At 40.9% G+C, this 21,677-nt stretch overlaps 1 protein-coding gene across 4 annotated transcripts in view; it reads right to left on the bottom strand.

The window, feature by feature from the left end:
• Nucleotides 1-12,603: 12,603 nt before the first annotated feature.
• The window catches only part of GPRASP3 (G protein-coupled receptor associated sorting protein family member 3), a 37,475-nt gene continuing 28,401 nt past the window's right edge, over nucleotides 12,604-21,677 (bottom strand). Inside the window, exons 2-4 of one of the 4 annotated variants that reach the window (XM_057495959.1) lie at nucleotides 17,590-17,691; nucleotides 16,674-16,754; nucleotides 12,604-16,437 (exon numbers count right to left, since the gene is read on the bottom strand). In XM_057495959.1, coding sequence (XP_057351942.1) covers nucleotides 14,408-16,057 — 1,650 coding nt within the window. In that variant the 5' untranslated portion in view covers nucleotides 16,058-16,437; nucleotides 16,674-16,754; nucleotides 17,590-17,691 and the 3' untranslated portion in view covers nucleotides 12,604-14,407. Of the gene's footprint in view, nucleotides 16,438-16,673; nucleotides 16,755-17,589; nucleotides 18,787-21,677 lie in introns of those variants that run through there. The other 3 variants (XM_036883862.2, XM_036883863.2, XM_036883864.2) reach the window with 3 other exon arrangements.

Below are 21,677 nucleotides of genomic sequence, written 5' to 3' on the forward strand. Positions count from 1 at the left end.
TAGGCCTAAAATAGCAACAGGAAAGAACGCTGCACCAGACTGCATACAGACCTCATGAACACAGAAAAACTCACAAAACAGGGTAACGTACCAAAGCCTTGATCCAGCGGGACCCAGGCCCTTCCCCCACCACAGCTCACCAGTGGGAGGAAGAGAAATGGAGTGTGGAGGGGGTGGAAGCCTAAGACTGATGAACACCCAGCCCTGGAGGTCTGCTTTGGACACACACACCTACATTGTGTGGTGCTTGGAGGTTGCTGGCTTTGGGAGCTGGGACAGGCAGAGTGCTTGAAAGATTGAGATTCTGGCCATTTGTGGACAACAGGAATCCACATCCAGCCACTCTGGGACAAAGGAATGCCAGGTGGCCTGAGAGGCTTGCTAGCAGCGAGAGGGCTGATAAAGGGATGGGGCTTGCATGGAGCTTGCTGCGCGGGAGAAGGGATAGGTGGACAATGTTGTCTGTACACACTCTGCCCAGAGGGTTGGGAACTTTGAGGAGCTTCAGTCGCCCCATCCCCCTGCCTGCCTACTCAGCTGCGAGGACCCCCACTGTGACACGCAGTCTGCTGCACCTTCCTACTGACCTGCTGGCACCTGCTTGCAAACTGGCAAGTTACTGCACTGGCATCAGGCCAGCCAGAGGGAGGTCCTGCCTACAACACCTAGAGATGCCAAGCACAGAGGCTTACACCTGTTTGTTTGGCCCACTGGCTCTGATACTGGAGAAAGACACTGCAGCCGGGAAGTAGGAAACAGATCTTTCCTGCCCCCAAGCACCAGCGCCACTCCCCTATGACTCCCAACCTCAATCTAGGGGCTGAGCAGCTCCAGAGACTAGAGCTTCTGGGCACTAGAGAGCACCACATAGAATTATGCAATGTCAAATGAACCTGGTTCAGACCAAAATATCACAAACCCCAGAAAAAGGGCCAAATGAAACTGAACTCACCAATCTTCCAGAAAGAGAGTTTAAAATAAAAATCATAAACATGCTCATGGAGACACAGAAAAATATTCAAGAACTCAGGGATGAATTTAAGACAGAGATTCAATCATTAAGAAATTCCATATCTGAAATGAAACACACAATGGAGGGATTTAAAAGCAGATTAGATGTAGGAGAAGAGACGGTAAATGGAACAGAAATTAGAGAAGAGGAATACAAAGAAGCTGAGGCACAGAGAGAAAAAAGGATCTCCAAGAATTAAAGAATGAAAGAATATTGAGGGAACTGTGTGACCAATCCAAATGGAACAATATCTGTATTATAGGGGTACCAGAAGAAGAAGAGAGAAAAAGGGACGGAAAGTGTAATTGAGGAGGTAATTGGCAAAGATCAAGGATAAAGACAGACTTTTAAAAGAAACTAGAGAGACAAAGAAGGTCACATACAAACGAAAACCCATCAGGCTATCATCAGATTTCTCAACAGAAACTTTATAGGTCAGAAGGGAGAGTCATGATATATTTAATGCAGTGAGGCAGAAGGGCCTTGAACCAAGAATACTTTACCCGGTAAGGTAATCATTTAGATTTGAAGGAGGGATTAAACAATTTTCAGATAACCAAGGGCTGAGAGAGTTTACCTCCTACAAACCACCTATAAAGTGCATTTTGGAGGGACTACTGTAGATGGAAGTATTCCTAAGGCTAAAGAGATGTCACCAGGGGAAACAAAACCACAGCAAAGTAGAACAATTAACTACTAAGCAGATCCAAAATCAAATCAACTACCCCCAAAGTCAACCAAGGGATAGACAAAGAATACAGAATGTGATATCTAACATATAAAGAATGGAGAAGGAAGTAAAAGGAGGAACGAAAAAGAACCTTTAGGAGTGTTTGTAATAGCATACGAAGTGAGTTAAATTAGACTGTTAATATAATAAGGGAATTACGCTTGAACCTTTGGTAACCACGAATCTAAAGCCTGCAATGGCATTAACGACATACCTATCGATAATCACCCTAAATGTAAATGGTCTGAATGCACCAATCAAAAGACATAGAGTCACTGAATGGATAAAAAACAAGATGCATCTATATGCTGCCTGCAAGAGACCTCACTTCAAACCCAAAGACATACACAGACTGAAAGTGAAGTGATAGAAAAAGATTTCTCATGCAACTAACAGGGAGAAAAAAGCAGGAGTTGCAGTACTTGTATCAGACAAATTAGACTTCAAAACAAAGAAAGTAACAAGAGACAAAGAAGGACATTACATAATGATATAGAGGTCAGTCCAAGAAGAGGATATAACTATTATAAATATCCATGCACCCAACAGAGTACCACCTACATATGTGAAACAAATACAGAATTAAAGGGGAAAATAGAATGCAATGCATTCGTTTCAGGAGACTACAACACAACACTCACTCCAATGGACAGATCAACCAGACAGAAAATAAGTAAACAGACAGAGGCACTGAACAAAGTATTAGAACAGATGGACCTAACGGACATCTACAGAACACTTTATCCAAAGGCAACAGGATACACATTCTTCTCAAGTGCATATGGAACATTTTCAAGAATAGATCATATACTAGGCCACAAAAAGAGCCTCAGTAAATTCAAAAAGACTGAAATTATACCAACCAGCTTCTCATATCACAAAGGTATGAAACTGGAAATAAATTACACAAAGAAAATGAAAAAGCCCACAAACACATGGAGGCTCAATAACATACTCCTAAATAACCAATGGATCAATGAACAAATAAAAACAGAGATCAAGCAATATATTGAGACAAATGACAACAATAATTCAACACCGCAAAATCTCTGGGATGCAGCAAAGGCCATACTAAGAGGGAAGTATATTGCAATACAGGCCTACCTCAGGAAAGAACAATCCCAAATGAACAGTCTAAAGTTACAATTAACGAAACTAGAAAAGGAAGAACAAATGAGGCCCAAAGTCAGTAGAAAGAGGAACATAATGAAGATCAGAGCAGAAATTAATAAAATGGAGAAGAGTAAAACAATAGAAAGAATCAATGGAAGCAAGAGCTGGTTCTTTGAGAAAATAAACAAAATAAATAAACCCCTAGCCAGACTTATAAGGAAAAAAGAGTCTACACACATAAACAAAAGCAGAAATGAGAAAGGAAAAATCAGTACATGCTGGAGTACAGCTCCAGCGGGGGCGTGTGAAGTCCAATAGGATGAAACAGAGTCAGTGCATGGAGAGACAGGACAGAGTCAGATGGAGGTGGTCTCTCAACAAAGTGCTGATGACAGCTTTATTTATACCATTTTGCACAAGGGTATGATTATTTTTTATTGTTCTGTTGATTAATTGGTAGAGACAGTTGATTAATATGTATAGGCAAGCCTTTTTCTTTTTTCTTCTTTTAATCTATTCATGGTTGGTCAAGTGTTAGGTGATCATTTTCTGTTCCTTGACTGAAACTTTTCCTAGCATCATGTACTCTTTTATGTTTTATGTTTCTATGCAACACAGTTTCTAAGTAGTGCATGTGACCGTAGAAGCGTGCAGTATGTTGCAGTGACTATGGAGTCTTTCAGCTCAGAGTGAAATACAGGTCACGTACTGCCACAGTTAGCTAGGATTCTTTCCCACAAAAATATTCTTAGAGGCTTTAATAAATTTATAATCAATTTAAAATCATAAACTCATATCTTCATTATACACCCCTTTATAGGGCACAGTAAGCAGCAAACTAAATTTCCCCTTCTTTTCTACATTTCTCATTCTTCTGTGTGGATCCCAAAATCTCCCTGACATATAATACACAGGTCTCCATGACTCCACTACTGCAGGGACTAAACAAGTTTTTACATGGTGAACAATACAAGGGCATTCATATCATATAAATTGTTTCTGTTTTAACTATAAATCTTAAACTATAAACAATCCAGTCAAATATGATGTATGATTATTCATTTCATTTTTATACTTTGTATGTAAATCTCACATTTTCTCCTTTACATTTCTAATAAAATGTTGATGTAATAGGTAGATGCAGGATATAGATAGAAAGCATGATTTAGTGCTGTAAGAGGGCAAGTGTAGATGATCGGGTCTGTGCCTACAGACTAGGTATTAATCCAAGCTGGACAAGGGCAACAAAACATCCACTGGTGTCGATAATTTCTCTCAGCACTGGGGGGGGGTGTAAGGTTCTAAGCCTTACCTCTGTTGGCCCCCATTTTCTCAACTGATGGCCTCCCTGCAACTCTGCCTGTCTTAGGTTGTTCCTCCCTTGAGAAATCTTACCTGTCTCTGGCTAACCAGCCATCTTCTGGGGCCATACACGGAGATGTAAAGCTGGTAAGTCAGAGAGAAGTAATGTTCTTTGAAAAGGTTAGTTTCTCACTTCTTTGCAGATTTATGCTCCGTGGCTTCTATGCCCAGCACTTGTCTTGCGTTATCTTTACCACTTGGAAGAATTATGGTACTTGGTAATTTCACTGATGAGGGACAAATTCTAGTAAAGGGTTGTAATTAGGAAGGAAGAAGAAAAACTATAGAAATAGAAGAGGGAAGAAAACATGAGAAGATTGATTAAGTGTCAGACAGGGTTATTCCATCCAGTATTCCCCCATAACTCTATTTCTCTAATTTTCCTATAAAACTCTTCATCACAAATTTCACTAGCATTGTAATAAAAAAGGGGGGCATTCCCATTTATTGGAGATGGGGCAGTCAATGTTTGACTAACTAACAGTACAGTAGGTTTCGGTATTTTATGCCAAGATCACCATCTGGCCCCTACGTATTCTATTCTTTAGGAGCACTGTCCTGAAAAGTTTCTGGGAAACTTATGTTCTTATCCTTTCCACACTGCTCAGCAAAGGTTAGTTAACCATTGGCAAAAAGGCAAGTACAAGCAAAGTCAATAGTATAATGGAGAAAAACAAAATCAAGGTGGGTAATAGGGGGAGCCAGCTGTGAAGGCCCCTGCCTTGTGGGGGTATTCCTCCAGCCTGAGCTTTGCTACACAGCTTGAGTAGCATGGATCCAGGCAACTACAGACACCACAGAAATACAAAGAATTACTAGAGAATACTATGAAAAATTATATGGTAACAAACTGGATAACCTAGAAGAAACAGACAACTTTCTAGAAAAATACAACCTTTCAAGGCTGACCAAGGAAGAAACAGAAAATCTGAATAGACCAATTACAAGCAAGGAAATTGAACTGGTAAACAAAAAACTACCTAAGAACAAAACACCTGGGCCAGAATGTTTGACTGCTGAATTTTATCAAACATTTAGTGAAGACCTAATACCCATCCTCCTTAAAATTTTTTCCAAAAAGTAGAAGAGGAGGGAATGCTTCCAAAATCATTCTATGAGGCCAAGATAGCTCTAATACCAAAACCAGGCAAAAACACCACCAAAAAAAGAAAATTACAGACCAAAATCCCTGATGGACATAGATACAAAAATACTCAACAAAATATTAGCAAACCAAATTCAAAAATACATCAAAAAGATCATATACCATGATCAAGTGGAATTAATTCCAGGGATACAAGGCTGGTACAACATTTGAAAATCCATCAACACCATCTACCATATCAACAAAAAGGACAAAAACCACATGATTATCTCCATAGATGCTGAAAAAGCATTAGAGGAAATTCAACATCCATTCATAATGAAAACTCTCAACAAAATGGGTATAGAGGGCAAGTACCACAGCATAATGAAGGCCATATATGACACACCCACACTCAACATTATATTGAACAATGTGAAGGTGAAAGCTTTTCCTTTAATATTGGGAACAAGACAAGGATGCCCACTCTCCCCACTTTTATTCAATATAGTTCTGGAGGTCCTAGCCTCAGCAATCAGACAAAACGAAGAAATAAAAGGCATCCAGATTGGTAAGGAAGAAGTCAAACTGTCCATGTTTGCAGATGACATGGTATTGCATATAAAAAACCCTTAAGCACGATAGAGAGTCCAGATATTAACCCAAATGTATATGGTCAATAGTATACAATAAAAGAGCCATGGACATACAATGGGCAAATGACAACCTCTTCACAACAGCTGGTGTTGACAAAACTGGACAATCAAATGTAAGAGAATGAAACTGGATCATTGTCTAATCCCATACACAAAAATAAATTCAAAATGGATCAAAGACATGAATGTAAGTCATGAAAACATAAAACTCTTAGGAAAAACATAGGCAAAAATCTCTTGGACATAAACATGAGTGACTTCTTCATGAACATATCTCTCCCGGAAAGGGAAACAAAAGCAAAAATGAACAAGTGGAACTATATCAAGCTGAAAAGCTTCTGTACAGGAAAGGACACCACCAAGAGAACAAAAAGGTATCCTACAGTATGGGAGAATATATTTGTAAATGACAGATCCGATAAAGCCTTGTCATCCAAAATATATAAAGAGCTCACACACCTCAACAAACAAAAAGCAAATAATCCAATTAAAAAATGGGCAGAGGAGCTGAATAGACAGTTCTCTAAAGAAGAAATTCAGATGGCCAACAGACACATGAGAAGATGCTCCACATCGCTTGTCATCATAGAAATGCAAATTAAAACCACAATGAGATATCATCTCACACCAGTAAGGATGGCTACCATCCAAAAGACAAACAACAACAAATGTCGGCGCAATTGTGGAGAAAGGTGAACCCTCCTACACTGCTGGTGGGAATGTAAATTAGTTCAACCATTGTGGAAAACAGTATGGAGGTTCCTCAAAATACTCAAAATAGAAATACCATTTGACCCAGGAATTCCACTTCTAGGAATTTATCCTAAGAATGCAGCACTCCAGTTTGAAAAAGACAGATGCACTCCTATGTTTATCGCTGCACTATTTACAATAGCCTAGATATGGAAGAAACCTAAATGTCCATGAGTAGATGAATGAAGAAAGAAGATGTGGTACATATACACAATGGAATATTACGCAGCCATAAGAAAAAAACAGATCCTACCATTCGCAACAACATGGATGGAGCTAGAGGGTATTATGCTCAGTGAAATAAGCCAGGTGGAGAAAGACAAGTACCAAATGGTATCACTCATATGTGGAGTAGAAGAACAAAAGAAACTGAAGGAACAAAACAGCAGCAGAAGCAGAGAACCGAAGAATGGACTAATAGTTACCAAAGGGAAAGGGACTGGGGAGAAAGGGTGGGAAGGGAGGGATAAGGGCGGGAAAAAAAGAAAGGGGGCATTACGATTAGCATGTATAGTGTTGGGGGGGGCACGGGGAGGGTTGTGCAACACAGAGAAGACAAGTAGTGATTTTAAAGCATCTCACTATGTTGAAGGACAGTGACTGTGAACTTGGTGACAAGTAGTGATTTTGCAATATCTTACTTTGTTGATGGACAGTGACTGTGAATGGGGATGTGGGGGGGACTTGTTGAAGTGGGGAGCCTAGTAAACATAAATGTCCTTCATGTAATTGTAGATTAATGATACCTAAATAAAAATTAAAAAAAAATACCAACATCATTCTTCAACGAACTACAACAAATAGTTCCAAAATTCATATGGAACAACAAAAGACCCTGAATATCCAAAGCAATCCTGTAAAGGAAGAATAAGGCTTTGGGGGGTGGGGGATTACCCTCCTCAACTTCAAGCTCTACTACAAAGCCACAGTAATCAAAGCAATTTGGTACTGGCATAAGAACAGATTTATAGATCAATGGAACAGAATAGAGAGCCTAGATATAAACTCACACATATATGGCCAATTAATATATGATAAAGGAGCTATGTATATACAGTGGGGAAATGACAGCCTCTTCAACAACTGGTGTTGGCAAAACTGGGCAGCTACATGTAAGAGAATGAAACTGGATTATTGTCTAACTCCATACTCAAAAGTAAATTTGAAATGTTTCAAAGACCTGAATGTCAGTCATGAAACCATAAAACTCTTAGAATAGGATAACATAGGCAAAAATCTCTTGAATATAAACATGAGCAACTTTTTCTTGAATGCATCTCCATAGGCAAGGGAAAGAAAAGGAAAAATGAACAAATGGGACTACATCAAACTAAAAAGCTGCTTTACAGCAAAGGACACCATAATCAGTAGAACAAAAAGGCATTGTACAATATAAGAAATATATTCGTAAATGACTCATTTGATAATGGGTTAACATCCAAAATATATAAAAACTCATACACGTCAACACCCAAAAAACAAATAATTCAAATAAAAAAATGGGCAGAGGACCTGAACAGACACTTCTCCAAAGAAGAAATACAAAGGGCTAACAGGTACATGAAAATGTCCACATCACTAATCATCAGGGAAATGCAAATCAAAACCACAGTGAGATATCACCTCACACCAGTTAGGATGGCCAACATCCAAAAGACAAGAAACAACAAATGCTGACAAGGATTAGGAGAAAGGGGTACCCTCCTATACTGTTAGTTGTAATGTAAATTAGTTCAGCCACTGTGGAAAGCAATATGGAGGTTCCTCAAAAAACTAAAAACAGAAATACCATTTCACCCAGTAATTCCACCCCTAGGAATTTACCCAAAGAAAACTAATTCCCTGATTTGAAAAGATATACGCACCCCTATGTTTATTACCACACTGTTTGTAATAGCCAAGATATGGAAGCAACCCAAGTGTCCTTCAATAGATGAATTGATAAAGAGGTGGTACAATTACATAATGGAATATTATTTAGCCATAAAAAGAAAATAAATCCTGTCATTTGCAGGATGGATGGATCTAGAGGGTACTTTGTCAGTGAAATAAGCCAGGCAGAAAAAGACAAATACCATATGATTTAGCTTATTTGTGGAATATATAAAAAAAGCAAAACAGAAGGAAAAAACAGCATTAGACTCATATACACTGAGAAGTGCCTAGTGGTAATCAAAGGCGAGGGGAGTTGATGGGGGTGGGGGACTGTTGAACCACTGTGATGTACATTTGAAAATAAAAATAATTAAAATAAAAATTTAAAAAATGAAGCACCCAATTTAAAAAGGGTAAAAGGTTTACACAAAGTTTACTCAAGATATATGGATGGCAAGTATGCATGTGAAAGATGTTCAACATCATTAGTCATTAGAGAATTCAAATTAGAACTAAGATGAGATATTGCTAAAATTAAAAAGACTGTTCTAAGTGTCAACAATGATGTAGAAGAACCAGAACTTTCACATACTGCTTCAGGAATATAAAATACTGCCACTGCTTTGGAAAATGTAAAAGTGAAATATATACCTACCATAAAATCCAACCATCCCCTTCCCAGGTATTTGCCCAAAAGCAAAAGCAAAGTGTGATGTCCATAGAAACAGTTGTACACACATGTTCATAGTAGCCTTATTTGTAATAATCCAAATCTGGAAACAACCCAATTGCTCATCAACAGGTGGATGGATAAACAAACTGTGGCAGAACTGAGTATCACTTGGCAATAAAAGGCAATTAAATATTGATACACATAACAACATTGATGGATCTCAAAAATTATGCTGAATGAATCCAGAACCCCTGCCCCAAAAAGAATGTATGATTCAATTTATATGTAATCACAGCAAATGAAAATGATTCTATGATGCCAGAAAACAGACCAGTGGTTGACTAGGGATGGGGAGACATAGGGAAAGATGGGATGGAAGGATTATAAAGAGGCATGAAGAAATTTTTAAAGGTGATGGATGTATTTGCTTTGATTATGGTGATAGCTTCATGTGTGCACATATCTATGTCAAAACTTATCAAATTGAACTCCCTACAAATAGAATACCAGGACCACATGGCTTTACAGGAGAATTTTACCAAACATTCAAGAGCTAATAACTGTCCTACTCAAACTATTCCAAAAAACTGGAGAGGAAGAAAAGCTTCCAAAATCACTTTTAGGCCAGCATCACCTTGATACCAAAACCAAAGACACTACAAAGAAAATTACAGACGAATATCCCTGATAAACACAGATGCAAAAATCCTCAACAAAATATTAGCCAATGGAATTCAAAAATACATGAAGAGGATCATTCATTACAACCAACTGAGATTTATTCCAGGGATGCGAGGACGGTTCAGTATCCTCAAATCAACATGATACACCACATTAACACAAGGAATGATAAAAACCACATGGTCAACTCAACAGATGCTTAAAAAGCATTTGACACAATTCAGCATTTATTCATGTTAAAAACTCTCAACAAAATGGAAAGAGGGAAAACACCTCAATATAATAAAGGCTTCATGTGTGTTTGACTAACCCACTGCTAACATCATAGTCAATGGTAAAAAGCTAAAAGCTTTTCCTTTAAGATCAGGAACAAGACAAGGGTGGCCGATCTCACCACTTCTACTAAGCATAGTACTGGAGGTCCTAGCCACAGCAATCAGACAAAAAATAAATAAAAACATCCAAATTGGTAAGGAAGAAGTAAAATAGTCACTATGTATAGATGACATACTATTATAAAAAACCCCAATGACTGCACCAAGAAACTAATTCTAATTAGAATAAATGAATTCAGAAACAATCACAAGATACAAAATTAATATGCAGAAATTTTTCATTTCTATATACAAATAATGAACTAAGAGAAATTAAGATATCAATAGCATCAAAAGGAATAAATTACCTAGTAATAAATTTAACCAAGGAGGTGAAAGACCTGCACTATGAACACTATAAGACCCTGATGAATGAAATTAAAGAGACACAAATAAATGAAAGCTACTCCATGGATAGGAAGAATTAAAATTGTTAAAACAGCCATCTTGCCCAAAGCAATCTACAGATTTAATGCAATCCCTATCAAAATACCAACAGCATTTTATACTGAACTAGAACAAATAGTTCTAAAATTCATATGGAACTACAAAAGACCCTAAATAGACAAAGCAATCCTGAGAAAGAAGAACAAAGGTGGGGGTATCAAGTGCCCTGATTTCAAACTATACTACAAAGCTACAGTAATCAAAACAGTATGGTGGTGGCACAAGAGCAGATATATAGACCAGTGAAACAGAATAGAAAGCCCAGAAATAAACCCACACATATATGGCCAGTTAATATATGACAAGGGAGGCAACAATATACAATGAGGAAAACACAATCTCTTCAATAACTAGTGTTGGAAGAACTGGGCAGCTACATGCAAGAGAATGAAACTGGACCACTGTCTTATACCATATACAAAAATAAACTCAAAATGGATTAAAGAACTAAATATAAGAGCTGAAACTATAAAACTCCTGGAGAAAACATAGGCAGTAAACTCATGAATATCACTGTTAGCAGTTTTTTTCTGAGTATGTGCCCCGAGACAAGGGATTCAAAACCTAAAATAAACAAGTGGGACTACATCAAACTACAACTTCACAGCAAAGGAAACGATCAACATAATGAAAAGGCAACCTACCATATGAGAGAATATATTTATGAACAATGTATCAAATAAGAGGCTAATTTCCAAAATATATAAAGAAGTCATACAACTCGACACCAGAAAGACAAGCAATTTGATTAAAAAATGGGCAGAAGACCTGAACAGACATTTTTCCAAAGATACACAGGTGGCCAAGAGACACATGAAAAGATACTCAAAACCATTGCTCAGGGATATGCCAATGGAAACCAAAATGAGGTTATCACTCAATGCCAGTCAGAATGGCTGTTATAAACAAGGCAAGATAAAGCAGGTATTGGCAAGTATGTGGAGAAGAAGGAACTCTTGTACATTGCTGGTGGGACTGCAAATGAGTGCAGCCCCAATGAAAAGGAGTATGGAGGTTTCTCATAAAAACTGAGAATAGAAATACCATATAACCCAGCAATTTCACTTCTGGAAATTCACACAAAGGAAATAAAATCATTAATCTGAAAACATAAATGTACTGCTATATTTATCACAGCATTATTTACCACAGTGAAAATATGGAAACAACCTAAACGTCCATCAATAGGAAGATGTGATACATATATACAATGCAATATTACTCAGCCATACAAAAGAATGAAATCTTGCCATTTGCAATATGGATGGACTTAGACGGTATTATGCTAAGTGAAATAGGCGAGAGAAAGACAAATACCCATGATTTCACTTATATGTGGAATCTAAAAACAAATGAACAAAACAGAAACAGAATTAGTCACAAAGAACAGACTGGTGGTTGCCATTGGGAAGGAGAAGCAGGGTGATGGCTAAAGGGGGGAAATTAGAATGTTTGATATCTTGATCTGGGTGATGGTTACATGAGTATATACAAGTCAAAATTTATCAAGATTTCATGCACTAAGATTTGTGCATTTTATGTACCTCAATATAAAAAAAGAAAAAAAACAAATTGTATACTTTAAATATGTATAATTTAATTATACCAATTGTATCTCAAATATTAAGTAAAATCATGAAGCAGAGCTGTATAATACTAAATTGGACAGGTAATTATAAAGATGAAAAGACAAGTTGTGGAATACTATAGTACTGTTTTTACAAAAGAATAAATTTGTGCATATTGTTCATTAAGAGGATTTGCAATGAAAGACTAGGGCACTATGCAACAACTGTTAACAAAGGAAAAACATGAAGTGATTCAGTATGAAGTGATTCAAAAGTATGTTGTAGAAATATATTTATTGACATGGAAAGATGTTTGCAATATAGTTACAAATAATATTAAAAGCAAGTTACAAACAATTAAACAATTATTTACATATGACCTTGTTTTAGTTTTTTAACTCTTTAAAAATCTTAAAGCATATAACTCAGTATTTTCACAGAGAAATTCTCATGAGCTCAGACCAGGAGTTTTAATTCCAACCGTGAGTGTTAGAGGATAGTCATAGCCCACAACCCCTGGGAATGCTTTCTGGAGCATACAGACTTCTAGGTATTACTACCACGTAGCTTGAGGTAACAGCTTCTCTCTTAGCTTTCTTGTTCTGTGTTGATAAAGCTGCAGTTCTGGATCTAAATTTCTCCAATTAGATTTATCCTGTAGTTTTAGCTGGTACAAATGCAGAAAGTAGGCTTACCCAGTAGTAAAAGATGGAGCTTTTTGATTTTTCATATGTAAAGAGGATAATTTATAAATGTTAAAAAAATTAAGGTATGACTTTGTGAAGAGTAAGAAAGCAATTATCTTTTTCAATGTAATGTATGAAACAACACACAGAATCATTCCAGTTCTTTGATGGAAAAAAAAAGGACATATGGCAAATTACATTTGGGGATGACTCTAAATAAATCTACATCTTATTCATTGAACAGTTTGGGGCACCTGCTGTTTCTCAGTCACTGCCACTTCAAATCCATACACTCACCCAGACTTTTCTCCTGACCTCCAACCAGGTTTAACCAAATGACTAATGGACATGTGCATTTGGAGGAAACTAGAATTGTAAGACTGCAGGGACAGAATCTACAGCAAAACTGAATTATTAAACCAATTTTAGCCTTAAACCCACCACCTAAAAAGTCAAAGACGAGTATAAGGTACTGTAGAGGGTGGGTTTGGTATGATAAACATGTTACCAGACAAACAGCTATGCTATCTGCCTGCTGTGGTATCTAGGAAAAAGTAACCTCCCTAATTCTCATTGTAGGTGATGCAGTATATTGAGTTATAATTAAAAAAAAATACCAGTACCTAGCTCATAGGACCACTGTGAGAAGAGGGAAAAAAAGCTCTACAATATAGTGCCAACACAGTATGTGACGTGAGCAGGTACTCAGCAAAGGCTATCTGCATTCCTCTACTTCCTTTCTTTTCTGTGAAATGACTTTCACATAAATAAAATGGTCTAACAATAGAAGAGTTATAAATGTAGTGGCAAAACAGAAAAACAAGTATCACATCTTAATCTGAGATTCAGGGCTATTTGTGGTAAAATGAGTTAGCTAATGTAGGTAGAATAAAGAGAAAAACAGTAATTCTTCTCTTACATTAAATAGCCTACAGCAACACCCGTTTTCCTACTTATTAAGAATGCATATTTGGCAGTAAGTGTATGAATGCATGTGTGTATTATTATCTTTGTGTGTGTATAAGCATATCTTTAACTAGATTATAAATTCAAGGATTTTTTTTGCCATTTGCAGCTACAAATGAATCTAAGCAGATACTAATGAACAAATTAGCTAATGGTGAACTGGTTCACTATCTGCTTACGTAAAATGTTAAAAAGTTCCCCATCTACACAAGATAAAAATAAACAGATGTTTTCTGGTCACAATGTAATGTTAATTTGATACCCCCAAAATGGTATAGCTCCAACCTAGAGACTTTCATGGGTAATATCATGTTTAAGATGTAATTTTAATGTGCACTGAAATAACCAAAACATTATGCTAGGCTTTTTGGGAACAGACAGCCTATTGGAGTTTGGAGATTGTTCAAAGTGTTGTTTCTGGCTCATTTTACATTGTTTCAATAATCACTTTAACTTCATGGAAAATGGCCATGAGTGTATTATAACTCAAGTGATCAACGACTACAATTGAGCCCTTTCTGATATGCTCCTTTATGTTAATAAATATGGCCATGGCACTAACGAGATTGGCTTTTGCCCCTTTCTGGTTAAATATGAGTTTTAATGTTGCTAATGCCTTTGTATTGATCATGTCTCTGGCTGCAACTGGATTTTCAGACATATTCAAAAGTACTTTCAAAACAAGATTTCTGGTTTTATGATTTGCCTGGGATAGTAGGTAGAAAAGCTCTGAAAAATAATTGGCAACAATGTGGTGATGGTCAGAGTTGGTAGTCAATTGTCCTAGTATCCTTAATCCAGATTGCTGTCCGGGTGAGTTCAAGGGAAAGGACATGGTTTCCTTACACATATGCTTAATATGTAATTCAATCTTACATTGTCTCTCGTCTCCAGGAGGATTCAGAGTAATTATGGCTTTTTTTCTTATTTCAGAGGAAGGAAAACTGAGCAAGCTTTCAATAAGCGTCACTACACCCACCTCATTAATGAACTGTTGGGCAAATGGATGAACATTAATGATGCCCATTGCTATTTGAGCTATTTTATGAATGAGGGGATCAGTAGTTGACCTAAGTAAAGTAACAAGTTTTTCAAATTCCTCAGAACCCATGTAGCATTCCATTTTGCAAGGGCAAGCAAATGGTTTAATTCCATTCCCCTCCCTGACCCGGATTTGGCGTCTAATCTCCTCTATGGTCTGGATGCAAGGGTCAGAACCAAATGGGTACTCAGGGACAGGTTGTGAGCATAAGGCAGTGCTCTGAGAAGGGCACACTGTTGCCTCAGGCAAAGAATGGGTATTTTCCTCAGCTGAGGCCAGGACAATATATGAAGGAGGCTTTGTCTCAAATGGGACTTGGGATCTAAATCCTAACACTGCTGGAGTTACAGCAGGGGCTTTGGGCCAGATGGTTACCTCAGACCAGTCCTTAGGCCTATTTTTTTCATTAATTTCATCCACAGGCTGGGGCCTAACTATCCTGCTCACAGGTCTCGGATTAAGGTCAAAACTAGTTTCATCTCCATCCCAAAACCAGTTCCCAATAACGTTCTCTTCCTCCTCCTCTTCAGCCCCTGGCCTACCCTTGCAGCTGGCCCTAGCCACAGGCTCCAACTTCTCAGCACAGGACAGGGGACCAGTATCAGCTTTATTTTCATCCTTAGCTCTGGAACGATTACCAGCCTCTTCTCCACTCCAGAACCAGGAACCAACATTGGCTTCTTGCCCCACCCAAAACCAGGCATCAATACCAGCCTTATCTTTACATGTTGACCTGGATTCAGCACTAGCCTCAGCAACAGAACACAACTGAGACACTCTAGTGGCCTCATTTTCAGCTTTGGGACTGAAATCTGCCAGGCCTCCTTCCTTCATCTCAGTGATAATCCTGTTCTTAGATACTGCCTTCATCTCTGCTAGTCCATGTGCCTGAGACCCTGCCTTGGGTATTGGTTTTGCCTGAGTCTTGGCTCTGGGTGTGACTATACAGGTAGCCTCCCTCCTTTCATTAGCATCTACACCAGCTCTTTTTTCAGTTTTGGCCTTCTTTCTACCCTCATTCTTACCCCTTGCCATGGCTGAAAAGCCCAGTTATATAGATAGCCCTATACAGTCTTGGCCTAGATTTTCGACGTGTCTTAAGGCTCTTTTACTGGGCCAAAGATAAACTTTGTAACAAGACTTAGAGCCAAGTGTTAGTTCAGCAAGTCACACAGTCCCTTTTCCAAACGCATGAGCTATGTCAATGATATAAAGGGCATAGGCACTCAGGCTGAGGGAAGATGATGGTTCCTGAGTGCAGACCTGTTGAAAGTGATGCTCTTCTGCCACTCCAAGGCCACCATAGCCATTGCTGGAGATGGATCTGAGGTAGAAAAGAGAAATGGGCTTTGGTCTCTTCCAAATATGCTTCTCTGTGAAGACAGCCACACAGGACATGAGAGAGTAGAGATGGACTGCATGGAAAAAACAGAATGGTAAAAATCTCTGTTATCTTATTTTAACCCTTCTACACTTCCATTAATGTCTAACAATGTCCTGGCCAGGTACTACCACATTCTTTTCTCGCATCAAATAGGAATAGGGATGATGGGGATCTTGCTGAAAGTGAGAGAGGCTGAAGAGTACTCAGCCTCTTTGGTATATACTATACTCTACTCTATAGGCCTATCCAGGTAGGCCTCACACCAACCTGTACTGATCTGGTGCAATTTTATCCTCCTTCCTTGCTGGCTTCCAGTGTTGGTAAGCCCTACAGCCAACTCAGGCAGACCTATGGACAAAAGTACAAGAGAAACTGGAATTTTGGGATTTGGCATACCGACATGCACTCTGGTTTCTAAACTCAATACCTGCCTTTCCAAGTCTAGAGCTTTTGCTATATAATGTTTCTGGCCTCCTTGGTCCTCCTTATGGCTGGCTTCCCTCCCCATTTCCCGGGTATCTATCAATAACCCTATAGACACAATCCTGGCTCACCTCACTCACACTTCCTATACACAAATGTGAGGGCAGAGGTATCTGGAATGCTGGAAGACAATGGTTCTAAAATATGATCTGGTCTCCCCATCCCCAGTCAATAGGGGTGCTCATGCTCACACTCAGCTTAGATCTCAATGAACAGTTTTTATCCTCTTTCTTAATTAAATCAAAGTGACCAGCTACCTATAGATTTCTTTTTTTTTATTAAGGTATGATTGATACACTCTTATCTATAGGAACCTAAAAAGGAACAAACCTGTGGACAGACAAAAAGGCAAAGGAGAAAAAATAGAGCGAGATGGCCCAACACCTGACAGGTACAGTAACATATGCTTTTGTATATAAAGGTCAAGTTAACTGTCTCCCACCTGTCTGCTCCTTCCCAAATGATTCATCCAATCCCTCACAGCCTGAAATTTGTCTAATTACACCACCTCCCAACTCTAAGGACAGTCATTTTCCCAGCAGAAATCACAACTCCTCCTGGACCAAAGTGAAGTGCAATAGGAGGTAGTGGAACAACTGTATTTAGGAAGCAGGCAGTGAACACAATGGCAACTATTATTTCAGTACGAACTTTGCATGGCCCTGCCCTTTACCCTTCCCCATGCATACAAAGATCCTACCTCATTCACCACCTACAGAAGCCAGCCCACACAGCAATGGTCCTCAGGAGACAGTATCCTTCCCACCAAAGTACAGTTCTCTAGCTGGAGAAGATTCCAGGCCTACAGCAAGAGAAAGGGGCATCCAGCAAAGCACCAAGAAAATATGTTGACAATGGTAGAAAAATATCAGGTTAACGAACAAATACCTAGAATTCAGGTCCTAACACCCCCTTTTCAAGAATAAGAAAATAAGCAAATAAATGTCTCTCAACTCCCATTGTTCCTCGGGTATCCTCCCCTCAGGAACTTCACAAAATCTTCCGTGGGCCTGCTTAGGTACCAAACAAAATGAGAGAGGCTGTGAGGAGTGGATGGAGATGGAGATCAGGTTTCCAGAACCAGAAATTGAAAACTGACTTCATGCAATCTCAACTGACCCTTCAGAAAACATTCCTCTATATTCTGAATCGCCATTCCCACACCTCAACACATTAAAGTGGGCTGGGATGCAGAGAAAACAAATACTCAACAAGAAAAGTAAGTTTATACAATAGTATTTACATGGACCCTTCCTGTGAAAGTTGATGAAACCTAACAGTCATCTGCTTGACTTCACTGGGTGCAAAATGTAAATAACTTAAATAAGGTGCAAGAAGGCAATAACAAAGGTGTTACGTGGATCAACATTTTATCTCTGCAACAGACCCCCTCAGTTCCCCTTCAGCTGAAACTGCCAGACCTACCGCGCAGACAGGAGACTTGGGCATCAACGAGGCGCCTGCGAGAAGGGAAAGCACGCAGGACCCGGGGCCCAACAGGCCCCTTTGCAGCATCAGGGCCCGCAGTAGCCCCCGTCCCCCGCTCCCGCCAGCTCGGCACAGAGCTCGGACGCCACCCCGCCCCCGCCCCGGCGGGCTCCCCGGGCGCCCCCCACCGCAGCTCCCGCTCCGCCATTTCTCCCGCAGCGGCCTCCCACCCCAGTCTTCTCCCGGCACAGACACCGTCGAGCGCGGGTCGCGGGAAAGCTGGCCGGGTAGTGGCCGGCGCCGTTCGCCTCCACAGGATCCGAGGGTGCCTCTCCGGCCCGACTCTGCCACCCGGGCCCGGCCTGCGCCGGTCGCCTCCGCCTCCTTGCCAGGGATCTCCCTGCGCTGCGCACCTCTATCAGGCGCCGGCTCCGACACAATCACCGCCTCCTCGCCAGGCTGCCAGGGTCTGGGGCGCGGGCTGTAAGCCGAGCGAGAGGGCGGAGCCACGGGGCCACCCCGGCCACCCCACCCCCGCCCCCCACCACACTCGCACTTGCCTTTGCAGGCTCAGGGCCCGGGTCGTCGGCCTCCCCCTCCTCTCCGGGCTCCTCGCTCGGATTCCCACCGCCTTCGGTGCGCTCGGAATCGCAAAGAGGCGTCCCGGCCCCCACACCGCTGCACCAAACGGGGCAGGGGCTGCGCAGGCTGCGGCACGAACCGCTCGCGGCGACGGTGTCGGGAAGGGGGGCGGAGGGATACGGCACGAATGAGCTCGACGCCCCCTCCCAGGCCCACCGTAGTTCCGACCCGGAGGGGGCGGGGCTGGGAGGAGCCCCAGCCTGAGGGGCGGGCTAACACCAGCCGGCACGGCCTCAGGAGAGCGCCGCGGGCCCCTGCGTGGCGACCGCTCCCACCTTCTGCCACCACAATACAGGGGGCGGGCGGGCGGTTGGTGGGGGAGGGGGCGGGCGGGCGGTTGGTGGGGGAGGGGGCAGGTGCCTGGATCGGGAAGCCGGCAGTGACGCTTTGGCGGGAGCAGCGGAAGGATACCAACCGCCCCTCGGTGTGTGCGCGCGAACCCTCAGACTGCTCGGTGCATGCCCGCCGCCCCCGTCCTTCCTGGACGCTGAGGGGAGAGGGGCTGCAAGGACCACTGGCCGGCAGGGGAGGGACGCTGTAAGGCCAGACCGCCCCCGAAGGTTTGGGGTGGCCCGCCCAAGTTCTTTCACGGCTTCGCGGAGCCGCGGAGGGGAGGAAGGTGGGCGGGGGCGCCCGTGGAGGCCTCACCACTGCCTCTGTAATAAACGAAGGCAGACCTAGCCCTCTAACCTGAGGGGACCAACCACCAGTCTGCGCTCACTCATTCTTCCTGCCACACTGCTGTTTACTCAGTGCTCGAAGTGGTAACACACTTTGCCATTTCGCGGGTCCCCCGGTTGCCGGAGAGAGAAGGCCTTTCCCTGTCAGGACCCGCACCGGGTCATAACAATCCTCCCTGTCTGTTGCCCCACAGTTAGTGTCAGGCACCCGGTAGGGCCGGTCCTGGCTCCTCTTCCTCTGTTCTGTCTGTCCAGTCTCCTCTTGCGGTCACATAGAAGCTCTCATCATCTTTGGCAGTGTGGAAACGTGGCAGGGATTAGAACCCGCTTGGATCCCGGCCACTTGACATACACACCTGGCTAGTCCATTAGAACTGTTACCGTATTAATGATACCGATTTTAAATTCCCGGATAATTCCAAACACCGCATTATTTCTGAATCTGGTTCTAATGCTTGGTTTGTATCCTCAAACTGTGCTTTTCCTTGCCTGTTAGCATGCCTTATAATTTTGTATTGAAAGCTGCATATGATGTGGTTAGGTATAGGAACTGAGGTAAACAGACTGTTATTGAGAAGGTTTATGTTAAGCTGCTTTAGCAGTTGGGCTGTGCATAATGTTGCCGTAGCTGTGGGTGCCAGATTCTTCAAATGCCTCTAGAGTTCTTATTTTTGTCTTCCCTCTTAACTTTGGGCTTACCTAACTAATCCTTCCAGAGTCTGTACCTTGCAGCTCTTTCAGCTTTATAGTCTGCTGTTACTATACTGTACACATTATCCAGTATAGTGTTACCATGGTGACAGATAAGTGTTTTATAATTTCATAATTAATTCCAGTCTTGTGGGCCTGTGTCTCTGGGCTATGACCTTCACAATTGTTTCTTACAGTCTTTCTCCCCCTTACATGAGAATGGAAACAGAGTGGGCTGGATAGGAGGAATGCCTTTCCCTCACCTGGTCAAGGTACTGGGTGTATTTCACAAGAACATACATTCTCTCACACTGCCAGAGCCATGAGGGGATCTTTCTGGGATTTTCACTGCAAAAACTTGCTGGAGTTCCTGGGGGTAAAGTCCACTAAACCTCTAAGACTGCAAGTCCCCATGGGATTTCTCAGTCTCATATTATACCACATTCAGTCTCCAGCAGTTTGTCAAAACTACCATTTAAGTGTTCTTACCTGATTATGTCTCTAGCAGTTTTTGCTTTATGTAAGAAAAGATGGGCTGTGTTTCTCTGGATTTGTCTTTGCTCCAGAATTTGGGGTGGTCATTTGCCTTGTGACCTCAGTTCTCTGATGGGTCTAAGATAAGTAACTGATTCTCAGTTTTTTCATCTTTTTTATGGTTAGATGTACAGGAGCAGTACACTAGCAGAAAGAGAAATCAGGAAAAAAATTTTATTCACAATTGCATCAAAAAGAATAAAATACCTAGGAAATAAACCAAGGAAGTGAAAGACCTATACCTTGAAAACTACAAGACACTCTTAAGACATATTAAAGAGGACACTAATAAATGGAAATTCATCCCATGTTATTGGCGAGGAAGAATTAATATTGTCAAAATGGCCATCTTGCCTAAAGCAATCTACAGATTCAATGCAATCCCTATAAAAATACCAACAGCATTCTTCAACGAACTGGAACAAATAGTTCTAAAATTCATATGGAACCACAAAAGACCCCAAATAGCCAAAGCAATCCTGAGAAGGAAGAGTAAAGCAGGAGGGATCTTGCTTCCCAACTTCAAGCTCTAGGACAAAGCCACAGTAATCAAGACAATTTGGTACTGGCAAAAGAACAGATCCATAGACCAGTGGAAATGAATAGAGAGACCAGATATTAACCCAAGCATATATAGTCAATTAATATACAATAAAGGAGCCATGGACATACAATGGGGAAATGACAGTCTCTTCAACAGATGGTGCTGGCAAAACTGGACAGCTACATGTAAGAGAATGAAACTGGATCATTGTCTAACTCCATACACAAAAGTAAATTTGAAATGGATCAAAGACCTGAATGTAAGTCATGA

The sequence above is a fragment of the Manis pentadactyla genome, chromosome X (assembly GCF_030020395.1).
Source record: "Manis pentadactyla isolate mManPen7 chromosome X, mManPen7.hap1, whole genome shotgun sequence".
In the NCBI taxonomy this organism is placed as follows: Eukaryota; Metazoa; Chordata; class Mammalia; order Pholidota; family Manidae; genus Manis; species Manis pentadactyla.